This window comes from Peromyscus maniculatus, chromosome 14 (assembly GCF_049852395.1).
Source record: "Peromyscus maniculatus bairdii isolate BWxNUB_F1_BW_parent chromosome 14, HU_Pman_BW_mat_3.1, whole genome shotgun sequence".
In the NCBI taxonomy this organism is placed as follows: Eukaryota; Metazoa; Chordata; class Mammalia; order Rodentia; family Cricetidae; genus Peromyscus; species Peromyscus maniculatus.
In genome coordinates, this window is record NC_134865.1 from 54,113,777 (window position 1) to 54,130,972 (window position 17,196).

The following is a 17,196-nucleotide window of genomic DNA, read 5'->3' on the forward strand; positions in this document are numbered from 1 at the left end:
GAGCCACGGTGGGCCAGCCAATCATTCTGGCAGAGGCTGCCCAAAACACTGGAGCAAGAGTACACAGTTGGTGATGTGTTTCCAGTACATAAGTGTTGCTGTGTGAATAGCAATGGACAGGTATTTTCCTCTGGTAAACACGAGAGATCTTTTAGAGCCATCCAGAGTATGCTTGAGTGGAGCGGGGAGCGCCCACATAAAGGAGGCAGTAAACAGTGTCTTCAAGAAAATTCCACAGCACAGGAGCTAGGAATGCTGAAAAGAAGCAGGCATATTGGGTTTTCAAGCTGCAGTCATCCACCAGACTGGAACAAGGGCTTATATGTCCTAGGAGCAATTTTATTATTAAGAAAATTTACTTAATTTTTTTAATTATAGGGGGAGGAAATGTGTACTTGTGAGTACAGGTGTCTCCAGAGTCCAGGGGAGTATTGGATCCTCTCCAGTTAGTTACAGGCAGTTTTAAGTTGCCCAACGTGGATGCTGCAAACTAAGCTTGGATCCTCTGTAAGAGCAGTATGCACTCTTTGTTGTTGTTGTTGTTGTTAGTTTTTCAAGACAAGGTTTCTCTGTATAACCTTGGCTGTCCTCGAACTAGCTCTGTAGACTAGGCTGGCCTCAAACTCACAGAGCTCTGTCTGCCTCTGCCTCCCAAGTAAATGCTGGGACTAAAGGCATGCGCCACCTCCACCTGGCCAGTATGCACTCTTAACCACTGAACCATTTCTCCAGCCTCCCTGAGGACAATCTAAGCTACAGTCATTGGCTGTGCTGGCTAGTTTTATGTCAACTTGACACCAGCTAGAGTCATCAAAGAGGAGGGAGCCTCAACTGAGAAAACGCCTCCAGAAGATCAGGCTGTAGGGTAAGCCTTTAGGGAAATTTCTTAATTAGTGACTGATGGGGGAGGGCCCAGCCCACTGTGGGTGGTGCCATCCCTGGGCGGGTGGTCCTGGGTTCTCTAAGAAAGCAGGCTGAGCAAGCCATGAAGAGCATGCTAGTAAGCAGCACTCCTCCATGGCCTCTGCCTCAGCTCTTGCCTCCAGGTTCCTGTCCTGTTTGAGTTCCTGTCCTGACTTCCTTCTATGATGAACAGTGATGTGGAAGTGTACAGTAAATAAACCCTCTCATCTCCAAGTTGCTTTCTGTTTCATTGCAGCAACAGAAACCCCAGCTAAGATACTGGTGGACCGTGTGACAATATTCAAGTTATTTTCCCCAAAGATGTTTTCCGATGATCTGAAGCTCACCACTCAGCCTGTCCTGTTAGGATGCCTCTCACTAGAGCCTCTTCAACTGGCTTTCACCAGCAGTGATTTTAGGGACAAGACCCACATCTCAGACTTGTTAACAGGGTATTTGGGTAAAAGCTGAAAGAGTCTTCCCCCATGGAAGACAAACAAGCCCCTCGGTAGCCCTGTCCTTTCCTGACTGCCACTTCTGTCACTCTAAGACCCTAAACCAGGTGCTCACACTCCCTTCCCGCCAAGAACAGGCATGGAACTGGGTGAGTCTGTCCATATCCCAGCAGCAGCAGCAACTGAGTAAAGAACAAAACCTGAGAGAAGCGAGGCAGGAGAATACACACGTTATCCTGTAAGGAGAGGGAAGGGAAGGAGAGCATGCCCAGTAGCTGTGACTCAGGGGTCCCTATTCCCGAGAGAGCTTTAGCTGGACACACAGTAGCCAAAGCTGCATTTGGTGTCTTCAGAGCCGAGTGAGTGCAGGTAATGGGACAGGACAGGGAGCCGTGTACACGTGAGAACAGGTAATGGGATGGGGAGCTATGTACACGTGAGAGCAGGCAAGGGGACAGGACAGGGGAGCTGTGTACACGTGAGAGCAGGTAATGGGACAGGACAGGGGAGCTGTGTACACGTGAGAGCAGGTAATGGGACAGGACAGGGGAGCTGTGTACACGTGAGCGCAGGTAATGGGACAGGACACGGGAGCTGTGTACACGTGAGAGCAGGTAATGGAACAGGACAGGGGAGCTGTGTACACGTGAGAGCAGGTAATGGGACGGGACGGGGGAGCCGTGTACACCATGCAGACTGTCTTCACATCAAAGACAAGCTTCTGGCCATGGATAAGCTTGGCCTCCTTTCCTGCAGACTATGACACAGAAGTAACTGCAGCTCAGATTAAACCACTGGGACAAAGACAGGAAGGGAACCCGGAGGACCTGGGTCTCGCAGGGCACAGCTGTCCTGCCAACCTGGGCTGCCTGGACCACTCCTTGAAGCAGAAATACACTTCTCTTATGGATGCTTCCATATCGATGGGTCTCCTTGTCACACCAGGTTAGTTAATACACCAACGGGGCCTAATTAGTATCAGTCTCACCAGTGTGTGAAGAGACACTGTGCGTGTTAAGCCGCAATGGGACTGCTGTTTTTAGAGATCTGTAGCAGTGAACTATCAGGTCAAACATTTGACAAGGAGGAAACTTACTCCCAAGTAGGTACTTCACTCTGTAACGAACATACAGCAAGATGAGAATGGATACACAGAGTACAAAAAAACTCTGAAAGAAATTAAATGAATGAGAACATCTCACATTTATGGGTTGAAAAACACTATCTCAATGATGTCCATAGTCTTCCAAATAATTCACAGGTTAAACACAATTCCTCTGAAAATCCTAGGCGTCCGTTAAGGCGATGGCACCTGTAATCCCAGTGCTTGGGGACACAAAAGCAGAAGGATCTGGAATTCAAGAGCATCTTTGCCTATTTACCTAATCTGAAGCCAGCAGGTGCTATACGAGGCCAGTCTTTACAATAATAATAATAATAAAGAATCCCAGTTGCTTATTTTGCAAAATTAACAAAACGATGCTAAGATAAAGGATTACAAGGCAGAATTGGAGGACTGTCATTGCTAACTTCAGAACTTACTACAAAGCCGCGCGTTAGTCAGGATTAACACAGTGATACTGGCTTACCCGCAGACACAGACATGCTAACAGAGAACTGAGAGCCCAGGAACAAGCCTCCCATGTCTCGTGCGATGTTTGTGGCAGAGATGACAGAGTGTTTCCACGGGAAGGGAACAGTCTCTTCAATGCGTGGTCCCGACACAAGTGAACAGATTCGAAAATATAAAGCTTGGCCTCCACCTCACACCACATGAAAATCAAGTCAACATGGATCAGAAACCCCAGGGTGAGAACCAAGATTATAAAATCCTTAGAAGGAAACAGAGCTAAGAATCTTCACAGGCCTGGCCGAGGCAATGCTTTCTTAGGCTGACATCAAATGTCAGGCGAGAAGAGAAAACTAAGAACCCCTTGGGTTTCAAAGTACACTACTGAGAATTATCCAAAAAAACACAGAGTGGAAAAAAAATTTTAAATCATGTATTAAAATACATGCAATAATAAAAATATTTTAAAACTCAAAAAATAACAAAAGATAAGCCAGTTTTTAATTGGCAAAAGAGTTGGACAGAGAGGTGTCCTGAGAAGATACACAATGCTCAATGAACACATGAGAGACTCAACTTCAACAGTCATTCAGGAAATGCAAATTGAAAATGCAGTGAAACCAGGCAGCGGGCAGTGGTGGCGCACGCTGGCGCACGCCTTTAATCCCAGCACTCAGGAGGCAGAGCCAGGCGGATCTCTGTGAGTTCAAGGCCAGCCTGGGCTACAGAGTGAGTTCCAGGACAGGCACCAAAACTACACAGAGAAACCCAGTCTCGAAAGACAAACAAACAAACAAACAACCCAGTGAAACACTTCCTCACAGACTAGGTACAACTCAAACAGCTGCACCAAGTGACAGATGGAAGAAGAGAAGTTGGTGGAATGGACCCCTGTGATTTCAACGGAGCATCTGTGGACAAAACGATTTGTTAGGCCCTCAAAAAGTTTCACATCTACTTAACTGCATGAGGGCACAAGCCCACGTGAGCAGAAAACACACAGTCACAAAAGAATTCATGCGTCCATGTCCACAGTAGTCTTATTCATAACATCCCCAAAGAGAAAAATCACTATCACGTAATGAATGGGCAAGTGAGCAAACATGTCCTGCCTGTATCCTGGAATACTAAAAAGCCAAAAAAGGGATGCATTTCTAATGAAGCTACCACATGGATGGACTTGTGAGCAGGTTAAATGTGAGAAGTGAGTGGCGGAGGAACACGGATTGTGAGAGTGCACTGATGTGAAATGGCCATGGGGGTCTAACCTGGAGACAGCAAATAGGTCAGATGGGGTTTCTCATGCCTCCTCTTCTGGAAACAGCGATCGCAGTGGGTTAGATGATGGCCTGAACGATATCTGTTGATGTTCTAGAACTTAGAGTCCACAAGTGGACTGGGGTCTCCTCTAGGATCTTTAGGACAGGGCCCTGCTGTACCTGTTCCACACTTTTGGTCTCCAGAGCTATGAAAGAGCAAATCTCCGTGGCTTGAAATCATCTGGTGTGTGGAAACGTGTTACAGCAGTGTAGGAAGCAGGTAACAGTGGTGGACGACGCTCAATTTACTCATGTACTTAAGCTTGTTTAGGTTTTGTTGGGTCTTTGTTTCTGATTTTTTTTTTTTTTTTTTTTTAATGAGACAAGGTCTTGCCTATCCCAGGCTGCCCTCGAATGGCTGAACCTCTGATCCTCCTGCCTCCACCTCTAGAGTACTGGGATCACATACCCACACCACACCCAGTTCTCTGGTGCTGAGGATGGAAATCCAGGGTCCTGTGCACACTACTCTACCTGCTGAGCTACATCCCAGTCCTGAAGCGAGCTTTATAAATGCTAACAAGTACTGACCTACATACTTTAAAGGGTGTGCTTTATGATATACGAATAATATCTCAAGGAAGTCACTTTAAAGGGAATATACATGTATGGAAACATAAACACACACACACACACACACACACACACAAACACACACGTGCTTACTCTGTCACATGATAGGAAGCACCTGTCCTAGGCTGAGGTGCACTGATAACCCGGTCTTTTCTTGTACAGGTGAAGGTGTCACTACTGTCTTTCAGACAGGACAACGTCTATCCTATGGCAGCTCATCCTCTCTCAAAGGCAACATGATTGTTTTTTTTTTAAATCTATGTCCTTGTGACCTCTTAGACTGACACTTGCTAGTAGAGACGGCTGGCCACGTCTAACCTGTCACTCCACAGCTCTTAGGGCCTGCTGGGGACCCATCTATTCTCATTTCTAGATGAACGTCCAACATACAGAGTCCTGAGTAGAGGAATAACTAGATAACTGGAGAGGAGAATTTCCAAGTTATCGAGAAAGACAGCACAAAGAGTATCCATTGGCTCAGGAGCTTACAGGGAGGACACCGGGTTAAGTTCACCCTGAGCCCAGCAGTAGCAGCCTCTGAAGCCCAGCAATGTGGCTGAGCCAAGCTACTGCCCACCCGACAGGTCGGAGACTGAAGTACACGGTGCCCCTGGAATCTGCTGACCCCTCCTGAGGAGCCATCTACCGCAGAAAGTGCCTTCAGAGACGAAGCAATTGATTGCCACAGCATCCCTCAGCAACACAGAAATCAGTACAGATTTTTCGAGAGGTCACCCAGACATACTTGGGGTGCCGTGGGCCGATTCAACCTCAATCACAAGTTCTGAAATGTGCAGGCAAAACAGACCTGTCGGGAGCTCGGAGGCGGCAGCTCTGGATCTTACCTCCACACATCACTGCCTTTGGAAAACATGGAGGCACGGATGACTTCGGGTGCCATCCAAGCGTACGTCCCCGCCGCGCTCATCTTGGTGGTCCGGTGCCATTCCCGGGCCAGCCCAAAGTCGGTGATCTTCAGAATCTTGTTACTCAGGTCTCCATTCTCCACTTTCTGCAGGATCAGGACTGATGAAGAGAGCAACACAGAAGAAGGCAGATAAGCACTAATCACAGGGTCTCCGCCATCCCCCTGCCACCTCCTGCAGGCTCTGCTCTGCCATCGTGCACAGACGGCAGAGCCGCCATTTTACATCCACCCACAACACGCTCCTTCCACACCGTGTATTTCTGTTGGCATCATCTCAAGTGCCCACAATGCCCTCACAAGGCAGGCATTCCAGGCCGAACATCCCTTACCCAAAAAAACTATTTAGAGGGAGTTTTTAAAGGTGCTTCCAAATCCAAAAGGACCCCAAATTCTGAAACTCTTCTGGTCCTACACATACAGGATCAGGATTAGGGGTCCTCAGCCCGTATTGCCATGTTTGTGTCACAGTTCAGGGCTGGATCCCAGGCAGCCTGATTTGAGAGGCTGCTCTCCTGCCGCAGTGACTGACAGAAGAGCTGTGAGTCACACGGACTCTTCTGAGGGGCAGCCACCTGGGTTATACCCCCTCACAGGTCCCAGGGACTGGAGACGCATGTTGGACTTTCAAAGTTTCAGATACAGCGTATAGACAGTTTCTGTGACCCCCTTACAAGTATATCCCACCCACCTTCTGACACGGCGACACTAATATCATCTACAAAGTTCACGTTCGGGAACCATACAACTGAGTTACAAATTATCTATCTATCTATCTATCTATCTATCTATCTATCTATCTATCTATCTGGCAAAAAAAAAAAACCATCCCCACCCACCCCCCAAAATGCGTGTTTTAAATAAGTTTACCATTTTGTATTGGGCCACACGTATAGCTACCTTAGACACATGAAGCCCATATGCTGTGGGTTGAACACCCCCGACACTCTTAAAGTCTGCCTATTTGGGCCTTGGAGATTTTGTCATAATCCAGGGAGGGCCCCCCACAACCAAGTGCGAAATGGCTGAGGAGCTGGGGAGGGTCAGAGGCACACACATACATGTGTGCACACTCATGATATCCTCAGTGAGCACGCTCAAGAAAGAGGAGCTGGTGCAGGGAGGACTCCAAAGCGCTGCAGTGTGGGAGGCAGTCTGGCTCTCCTAGGGAGGCAGCTGAAGAAGCCGCCTCACCCATATGGTGGTCCCAGCCATAAATGTAACCCGGTGGGAGACAATGTAGCTAAAAATCACCCCAAACGTAGCTGACTAAGGTGCCACACTGTACACTCTGCCAAGTGGGGGACCAGGGAGCTGTCTGGATAAGTGCAGGACAAACCTCCTTGTCCTAAGTGGGATGGCTCAAAAGCTTTGGGTGAGCAAACAAAGCTCTTTAGCCAGACTCAGCCTTGCCTGAATCTGTGTCTGTGGGAGTTCAGAGCAAGAAGAAAGGTTCCCTCTTCACCCTGTGAGGAAGAAGCCTGCTGGAGACAGTGTAGCAACTACATTTTTAAAAGGGATTCAGCTGGGCCTGGGGAAACAGTAAAAACAAGTTAACTCTCAGCCCAGAGTGCCAAGCTGACCTAGAAGTTTCTCACTATGCTCCATGGGCCTCTGAAGTAGGCTGTACCGAGACGCCTCACTCACACTGCAGACCCCCACAGCAAAGACCCCTCCACAGCTAAAGAACAGAGCCCAGGATGGCAGTACCTGGGTCAACTTTAAGGATGGAAAGGGGTGCTTCAAGACACAGCCACACCACACCCCTCTTCTCCACCCCTACTCCGCCCGCTGGACTGTCACGTCTTGAAGGGACAGGGGCCAAAGAGCTCCAAGTCCTACGTGCTGCTCAGAACAGCAGCAGTATGGTGGGATTACCAGTAGCTACAGAACTGGAGGCTGGAAAGAAAACAACCCCACCCCAGACCTAATGGACTAAGCTTCCCTCCTCCTCCACACCCTCTCTCCTCCAGACACATCCCTCCGCACCCTGGCTTCCCCCACCCAGGAGCTTGAGCAGATACAAAACAAGGAAAGAAAAAAAAAAATCCTTCCTCTCCATATTTAGAGAAAAAAAAAAAAAAAACTTTCCAGAATCTTCCAAGGCAGAAACAACAGGAAAGCAGACATTCAAATAGCCAGGCAACTGACACTAAGGAAATGCCCCATTCCCACTCCTGAGGTCACCAGCCACCGAATGTCCTCAGAGAGAGTGCCTCTCCTACACACTGAGTGAGGTCCAGGCACCCCAAACCCTGGGGGGTGGGAACAGGGTACAACGGGGAGCGAGATGGCGCTTCCTATTCGTCTGTTTGAGGGCTGAAATGAGATGTAAGGCTAATGGGGCGAGATTCAGCCATGGACTGCCCGTCTGCATGGAGGAGGACAGCTAGCTACAGGTCAGTTCTACCTGCTCACCGCCATCCCACCCACCTCCGACTGACTCAGCTGACCTCACACACTTGCCCTTTTTGGACTCCACGACCTAGGGTCCTACCCTCATCAACACAGAGGGACTACAATCTGAAACCAGTCTGCTACCTCAGCAGGCGGTAGCAGGCTACCATGATCTGACGTCCTAGTCTACCCAGCACCAGCACTGGCACACTTGCTGTCGGGCACTTTTGGTTGAGATGAACTAGGAAACATACAATCAAGCACTGTACAGCCAATGATCCAGTGGAGTGCGACTCCTCCACGGTGCGGCATGGCTGCCACCTGCATTGGTTCCAGGACATTTTCATCGCCCCAAAGGAAGTCCTGTAACCATGAAGCAGACAGTCCCCATTCCTCTCTCCCCCCCGGGCATGAGGAACCACCAATCTGCTTTTGACTTACTGATTGTGAATACTTCGTAAGATAGAATGATATGTATGGTATGGTATCTGTCTTACTTCACTTAATGCTTTCAAGGTTAGTCACATTCTAGCTTAATAATACTCCATAGGAATACATTCCTGCTATATACGTAAATAGGGCAGCTGCTCATTTGGGATCATGCGCTGTGTAACTGAACATGGCTGCTTACTAAAATCATCTTTCGGAGTCCTTTAGTCCTCTCTAAGACGTAGGGGGATGACTCTCCCTGTTATATCCAGTCAAAAGAGATGTGAAAAGATTAGGTCAGTTGTGTCTGGTTGATGAGGGGTTGGCGGGGACAGGAGCAGAATCCACACCTCTCACCTCATAGCCTTGTTCTCCACATCTGTGCCATGTGGTCCAGAGACGAGAAAGAGACTCCGTCTTTAAGGCTTAACTCAATTTCCTTATGGCTGACTAACTAACTCATCTTCTCTGCCATCCCAATGCTACTCCTTCCTCAGCAGCCAAAACCAACTGCGCACAATTCAATAGGTCACACGTCCAAATACTCCCTGCTGGGGCATCTAAGTGTCCATCATCTTTTCCTCTAGAATGCCATGGGATCTGATTCCCGGAGGATAAAAACCTCATACTCTTCTAGAATCCACGATACCCTGCTCCAGGAAGCACACACAGGGCCAGGCTCTTGACAAGAACCCCCTCCTGCCTAGCCAGTTACTGACTGAGATGTACCCATGCATTTTCTCTATTGCTTCCCCATGTTAATGCTGCAAAGTGTTGGGGCATGATTATGCAGAGGAGAGCAGAGTCAGAGAAAGGAACACCTCGGTCGGGGGTTCCCCAGTGATGCAATGTGGGGTGTGGGCTACAGAAGAAGGGTTAATTTGGAGATTCTGCCTGCAATGGCTACGGCAGTTACTTGGCACCCTCTGCCCAAGATACCCGACAGGATCAACCTAAGGGAGGAAAAATGTACTCAGGTTCTCTGCTTCAGAGGATCTCAGTCCACACAGCGAGGAGGGCACAGTGCTCACTGCAGAGGACTGAGCGGAAGTGGGTCCTGTCCTCATGTCACAGCCCAGAAACGGAGCTACATCTTTTCAAATCCTCCCCCCTTAGCGACCTACTTCTGACAGCCAGGCCCCGTGTCCCAAAGGTTCTACCACTATCTGTTAGTTTGGAAATGGGTTTTATGGACTAGTTCTCCAGCCTTAGAAATAAAAAAAATTGTATTTATTTGTGTGTGTATGTGTGCATGTGCGTGTCTGTGTGTGTGTGTGTGTGTGTAGAGACATTCATGCTACAGCATGCAAGTACAAGTTGAAGGTCAGCTGCAGGGGTCAGTTCTCTCCTCCCATGATCAAACTCAGGTCATCGGTCTTAGAGGCAAGCCCCTTCACGCTCTAAACCACTCCCATCTCCTTCTCTTTCCTCATCTACCTGCTTTTTTTTTCTTCTTCCATATTCTTTGCTCTTCCTTTCTTTCTGAGCTATGTTGCTCTGTCTCCCGATCCTTCAACTATATTTTTACTCCCCATCATGGTTTCCTAAGTTGTAAAAGTTCTTTGTTATTTTCTCATTCATTTTTGGGGGAGAGAAGTACAAACGCTCCCGGGTGGCAGCTGCTTCTGTACAACGGGTCTAATGTCTCCTCCCTGTCTCTTTGTTTTCCAGCACTGTAGCCTCCTGAAGGGCTTTTTCAGCCTCTGCTTTAGTCTCTAGAGGACTTTGCTGAGTCAGGCTCATCCTTGGCTTGCTGATGTGATTCAGCACATAGCTGCGCGTGTGTTCAAAGGGGTGTACCTTAAGTTTTAAAGGGACACACCGAAATATTCACATGTGAATCAACAGGGTGTTGGTGATTCCCTTCAAAATAATAAAAGGTGGGAATGAGTGGAGGACAGAAGGAAGAAGAGCTATGAGTTGGTAACTGTTGAGGCTGAGTACAAGAGGACTCACGGGGCCATTCTCTTCATATGGGCACGTGTCTTCCACAGGAAGAGGAAGAGGGAAAGAGGGAGGAACAGAGACACACCACAGTGTCGATGCCTCTTTTACCTAAAGGAGAACTACCCCTGAGCCTTAGCAAGCAGGAGGAAGAAAACAGCAGCAGACATGGACCCAGGATGTCGAGTCCCAGCGCCACGCCTGTGAAATCCTCTCCAGGACTCCATTTCTCCACCTGACATTCTCTAAGTCTGTAATTCCCTGAAAGCTTCGTCAGTCTTCCCGGGACTCAGCCAAGCTCTGTCTTGAGATAAGAAGGAAAAACCTAAGGGGAGAGTCAGGGAAGATGACTCTGCATCAGAGGAAAAGCTGAAAGCCCACGCTCTCGCCACCGCAGCCTTTAGGGTGCCCGAGGTGACATCCGAAACATTTCACTCCTGCACCACAATGCCTCCAGGGGAAGACCACGACGAATGATCTAGAACCCCAGCCACAGCCGGGAGCTACAGGTGCCCACAGAGCTGCTGCTAACACGAAGCAGTCCCTCTGCCCTGACTCGGTAGGAGCCCAACAGCAGAGTGGCCAGGGACCACTACCAGGCACAACAGTACAGCCGGGGCCCCCAGCCTCTCCCAGTCCTGGCCCTCTGCCCACTCTATCCCTTCAGGCATGGCCAAGGGAGGCCAGACTTGCTTACTGGGCAATGATTCACTGCCTAGACTCCCCGACTCCAGGCTTCAGCAGAGGTGTGGTGCTGCCTTAGCATGGCACAAGACGCCAGCAGCATCTGGGGCCCTGGTGGGGTGTATGCTGCCAGCAGAGTCTCACCGGGTTCCACCTGCACAGCCAGCAAAGCTGGGCTTCCCCACGGGCATTCAGACCTACAGAGGGGTGCAGAAAATGGAGTCTTTGGACACTAAAGAACCACCCCCTCTTGGGATACAAGAGGGACTCAAAATGGACAGACGGGTGCAAAGCCAGGAATACTTAATACAAAAATGATCTTTCTCCAGGTCTCAGCTAGAGCAAAGCTGAACTGTAATGGCCTCTCCTGCGTGGACCACAAGGTACTCGATAAACATGTGTCCTGACTGAATTTAAAAAAAAAAAAAAAAAGCAAGCCAACACAGAATGCTTCTTTTAAATCTCTTCGGTCACTGGGCTACAAATACTTGTTCTGGGACCTCCCATCAGTCACCTAAGAATCTATACTAATGATTTCTAACTTTTCAAACTATGTCCTTTCTACTTTAGAAGATGTCTGTACAATGCTACCTGTAGTGTGCACTGACTTAGAAGAGAAAACATAGCCATGGCTAATGGTTAGGGGGGCCGCAGCGCCAGGTTCTGCACTAAGTGATTTATACCCATCACCATCTTTAACGCTCTCAACAAACAGGAAGGTGGGTGTATTGCCAAGCCTACTTTCAAATACAGAGCCTAGAATTCAAGTAGGCTGGTCCACGGGAAAGGCAGAAGCCAGACAGACATAACAGAGTCCTCAAGCAGGGCTCCAGACTACCATGCTACAGTGTGCAGCCCTAAGAACAGACTTACAGGGAGTTTACATTCATCAATACACCACTACCACCTATGCACCTATGAAAACGAGAAGGAGGAATATCCAGGCTTCCCATAGACACATAGAGCTGTTCCCCCATTCATTCCAATGCTTTAACCAGAAACTAGGTGAACGGAAGGCAGCCCAGCCCAGCCTCTACGACAGCTCTGCCTTCTCCCACCCATGGGGGCATCCCTAGGCCTCCAACTCCAGAGGTGCAAACAAATGAGAGAGAGAGGGAGGGAGGGAGGGAGGGAGGGAGGGAGGGAGGGAGGGAGGGAGGGAGGGAGGGAGGGAGGGAGGGAGGGAGATCTGAGTAAGGGTTAAAGCGGAGCTTAGAGTCAGCACTGTCAGTGAGAGAAGCCAAACTGAAACCAAAGCAGAAATGGACTGCGGCACTAGCGGTCCTGGCAGCCTGTCATGGAAGGACTGCGATTAATGACAGGAACAGGTCACTGAAAGCTGTGACCCACCGCTGGTCACCTCGGGTGTTCTCTCTCCCCGCACAGTAACAGGATCCGCTTACACACAGTTCCAGAAGGGCACGGCGACTTACAACATAATGCAGTCTCCTTGTTCCAAGGAGAGCCAGTTAACCAATGAGTGGCATATGGCTGAGGGCCTTTGGCCCTTAACCTTCATCCATGCCTACACTGTGTGGCCTGGAAGAGGAGAGTGACAGCTGCCATCTAGGACCATCAAGCCAGGACCATACCCCAGAGGCGGCAGAGCTGGGGATGGAATAGAGATGTTGTACCCGCCCTGTTAGGTTTCTATTGTTGTGATAAACACCGTGGCCAAAAGCAAGGCAGGGAGGAAAGGGTTTGTTTCATCTTACAGCTCACAGGCCCTGATGGAGAGTCGGGGCAGGAACCTAGAGGCAGAAACGGAAGCAGAGACCATGGAGGGGTGCTGCTTACTGGCTTGCTTTTCACGTCTTGCTCAAGCTGCTTTCTTATACAACCCAGGACCACCAGCCCCAGGGTGGCACCACCCACAGTAGTGGCCAATCTGATGGAGGCATTTTCTCAACTGACATCCCTCTTCTAAGATGACTCTAGCTTATATCAAGTTGACAAAAACACTAACCACAAAAGTAGTCTCTAGAACATCATGAGTCAGGCCTGCTGTCTACTTGTCTATCTACATTCTGGTCTTCAGAACTTCCACCGGAACATCCCATTAAGCTCTGTATACGGCACCTGCAGGCTACAGCTTCAAACTCTTCCACACTGCTCCCACAAACCAGTCTCAAAGGCCTGAACTAAACAGTCAGGCTCGTGGCGGCTACAGCTCTGTTTCTCCAGACCAATGTTCATGTGCCGTCACTTTCCTCACTGCTCTGTCAGAACGCCGGACAGAAACAACTCTGGAGGAGAAGGTTTACCCTGGTTCGTGGCTCAGGGGATGCAGCCCATCACAGTGGGAGTACAAGGCCTGGGGCATATAGGATCAGCACTCAGGAAGCACAGAGCAAGCCAGGGCAGGAACAGAAGTCAGCGGTAACTCTCTAGCCCAGTACCTGCCATCTGCACTCCATGTCCAAATGGCTCCCCAGCCTCCCCGAACAGCACCACCACCAGCTAAGGACCCTACGTGCAAACACATGAGCCGGCGAGGGACGTTTCACATCCAAACCACGACGGACATGGATCAAAACCCCATGTCTAAACAAAATCTGCATCCCAGTGAACCAGACCCTGATGCAGAGATTTGCAGAGCCCCTCCGTGCTGCTGTGAAGTGAACCAACCTGAAACATATGCTTTCGGCTGTATATTTTTAAAGTATTATGTCACATTCTATAATAAGTTTTGATATAAACCTTTTTTACTCGGAAAAAAAAGGTCTGTACACTGAAAATCCATATGAATCCGGCACCACGCTAAGGACTGGGTGTTGAAAAAGAAATCGAACCAAGACTCATAAAGGCGCTTAACCAGCCAGGAAGAAGTCAGAGACCTCTGCTGCCTATTATAAGCCATGTCTATGCTTTGGTTCTCTAGCTTTCCTATAATTCCTCAGCTCATGAAATCCTCCTGCCTCGGACTCCCAGGTGGCTGGGAATACAGATGCATGCCACTGTGTCTGGCTACATTTCTGTTTCGCCTTAAAGAGATTCTGTAGTGTTGAACTTTACATTTAATTAGACTGTGTTAGCCATGTGAAACAGACACCCAAGCAAGAGTGGCCTGCTTTGTCTTAACCTAGATCATCTGCGCGCTACCGAAAATTCTTTCATCAGGGACAGACGTGCACCTTAGTAGTACGGCACTTGTTTAGTGTGCACAAGGCCCTGAGTTCAACCCCAACACTGCAACAACAAAAATGATGTCCAAAAGACACAGTAGAGGGCTGGAGAGATGGCTCAGAGGTGAAGAGCACTGGCTGCTCTTCCAGAGGTCCTGAGTTCAATTCCCAGCAACCACATGGTGGCTCACAACCACTTGTAATGAGATCTGGCGCCCTCTTCTGGCCTGCAGGCATACATGCAGGCAGAACATTGTATACATAATAAATAAATAAATCCTAAAAAAAAAAAAAAAAAAAAAAAGACAGTAGAGGCTGGTGATTCAGCTCAGTAGCTGAAAGCACTTGGCATCAACATATGAGAGCCTGAGCCTCAACCCCCAGAACCCAGGCAAAGGCAAGATGCATAGTGTGAGCCTAGTGTTCCTATGGGAGAACGGGAGGCAGAGCAAGGGAGATCCCTAGAGGATCACAGGCCAGCAGACCTGGCCCACACGGCAGAAAAACAACCGTGAGACCCTGTCTCAAAACAGGTGGAAGGAGAAGGCTGACACCTGAGGTTATCCTCTGACACATACATGCGCACCATGACATGTATGTGCCTGCATCATCCACACACACACATGCAAGCACACACACACTTACAGAAGATACAGTAGGCAATTTAATACTATCTGTAGCTACATTATAATAAAAAAGCAGCATGCTGAAATAAATGGTTCAACTTAAATTTTAAGGCTATGTTGTCTTCTGTCACATAGAGAAATCACTTGAAAGACATCTGTCACAACACTGGGGAATCTGTGTAAGGAGAGTCCAGGTGATGAGTTTCCCTTATGTTCACCCATGCTGTCAAACTCACCCCATTTTGACATGCAGTTATATTATTATCTAAAGTTAAGTCTCTTAGTAATAGTGGTGGCTACTATGTCTTACAGGCCTCCTCTACTGCAGGTGCAGTGTGGGAATTCCACACACCTCCTACCTGATCCACTCTTCCCGGCATCCCTGAAAGCTGCAGAGCATCCCGTTTTACCCACGAGAAAGCTAGGGCTCAAAGTTAAGTGACTTTTCCGTATCTAAGAGAAACACCCAGGCCTGCAATGTCACTCTGGCTTCTCCATCCGCGCTCCGCTGGCACCCCACCCGGGCCAGATGCTCAGCAGCTGTCTCCACAATACCCTCTGTTTCTCTACAGCACTGGAGCCACGTCTTCTTGTCATGGCACAGTCTCAGATCATAGAAAATTGGGCAAGGACCACCTCTAATTCGGTGGTCCTCAACCTTCCTAATGCTGCAACCTTTTAATACAGCTCCTCATGTCATGGTGACCCCCCAACCATAAATTTTTTTCATCACTACTACATAACTGTAATTTTGCTACTGTTATGAATCATAACGTAAATATCTGGTATGTGGGATATCTGATGTGACCCCCAAAGGGGTCACGACTCACAGGTTGAAAACTACTGTTCTAAAGAGACCAGTGCTGGCATCTGTGCTGAACACACCAGCACTGCAGATGGTTTCCTGCACAACACCGTCCAGGTGACAGGTGTCTTTCATTGACATGACAAAGAAAGAAGACCTGTGTTTAGAAGGGAAGAGAATTAGCAGAGTCGCTACCAAAGCTAATACCAGCTCTTTCCACTGGAACCCTGGGGGTCTTAGCCTAAAAGCAAATTACTTGAGTATTGTTCTGTGTGCCAGCTTTTTTTTTTTTAACACTGTAGAGGATATTTTATTTTATTTTCCTTCTTTTTTATTTCTTCCTTATGTTTTTCACATCATGCATCTCCATCCCATTCTTTTCCCCATCTCTTCATATCCACCCTCTGCCCTTGTAACCTTCCCAACAAAATAAAATAATGTAAGAAAAAAAAAAGAAGGGAAAAACCAATCTCATCATGGAAGCTGTCGTGTGACACAGTGAACATGAAGTAAACCCTTTTATCCATCTATCTTTACTGCAAGTGTTCACTGCAGTCATGGTCTGGTTCGAGGCCTCTGGTTTCTGCTACACTATCAATGCTGGGCCCTCACTGGAACTCCTCCTGGTTTTCCTGCTGTTGCCCTGTGTCGTGGAGATCCAGCAGCTTTGGGTCTGCAGCTCTGGCCCCTTCACGTGCTCCAGCAGACCACAGATGGGGTGGATGTTGGGGCAGACCAACACATAACCCTGGTTCTGGGGCCTGGGTAGTTGCAGGGTTGGTCAGCCCACCATCTCTCCCTTGTCCTCACCACCAGGGTGAGCTCTCCTGCACTACCCTGGTTAGTTCACCCCTTGCAGTGATGAGCAAGGGGCGGGGCCAGTTTTCCAGCTTTCATGTCCTCAGGGTGGGATCCCCCACACCTACACCTCCAGGGCCAGCTCTACTGTGTTGCCCAGGCAAGGCTTAGGGGCCACTCTCCTGAGGGCTGCAGCTGATGAGGGGCAGGGCCAGCTCTCCCACCTGCCTCAGGCATTGATGGGGACTGCTCTCCATGCTCACAGCTTCAGGGCTGGCGCACCCACACCTCTGCCAATGGGGTAGACTCTATTGTACTGCCCACGTGAGGTGCAGGACCTGCTCTCCCGAGTGTTGCAGCTAATGGAGGGCAGGAGCAACCCTCCCATGCTAACAACTTCGGAGCTCTTTGCCAGCCTTGTAGACCCAGGTTAAAAGCAGGTGTTTGGGAACCTCATAAGTATGTAAGATCAAACCAGGACAGCTCTAGCCAGGTGTGGTGGTAAAAGCTTGCTGGTAGACATTTCTCCAGTCTCCAGGCACAATTCAGGACAAACGTGCTAAAAGCACCAGGGTCCAGACAACAGATTAGCTTGAGAGTTGGAATAACAGTGCCGATAGAGAGGACAAACACCTTCTCACTA

At 48.9% G+C, this 17,196-nt stretch overlaps 1 protein-coding gene across 4 annotated transcripts in view; it reads right to left on the reverse strand.

The window, feature by feature from the left end:
* Window positions 1-17,196, reverse strand: part of Map3k9 (mitogen-activated protein kinase kinase kinase 9) — a 76,444-nt gene that overhangs the window by 25,144 nt on the left and 34,104 nt on the right. For all 4 annotated transcript variants that reach the window (XM_042260860.2, XM_006973078.4, XM_076550980.1 and 1 more), the window contains exon 3: window positions 5,666-5,846. In XM_042260860.2, the coding sequence (XP_042116794.1) occupies window positions 5,666-5,846 (181 nt within the window). The remainder of the gene's footprint in view (window positions 1-5,665; window positions 5,847-17,196) is intronic.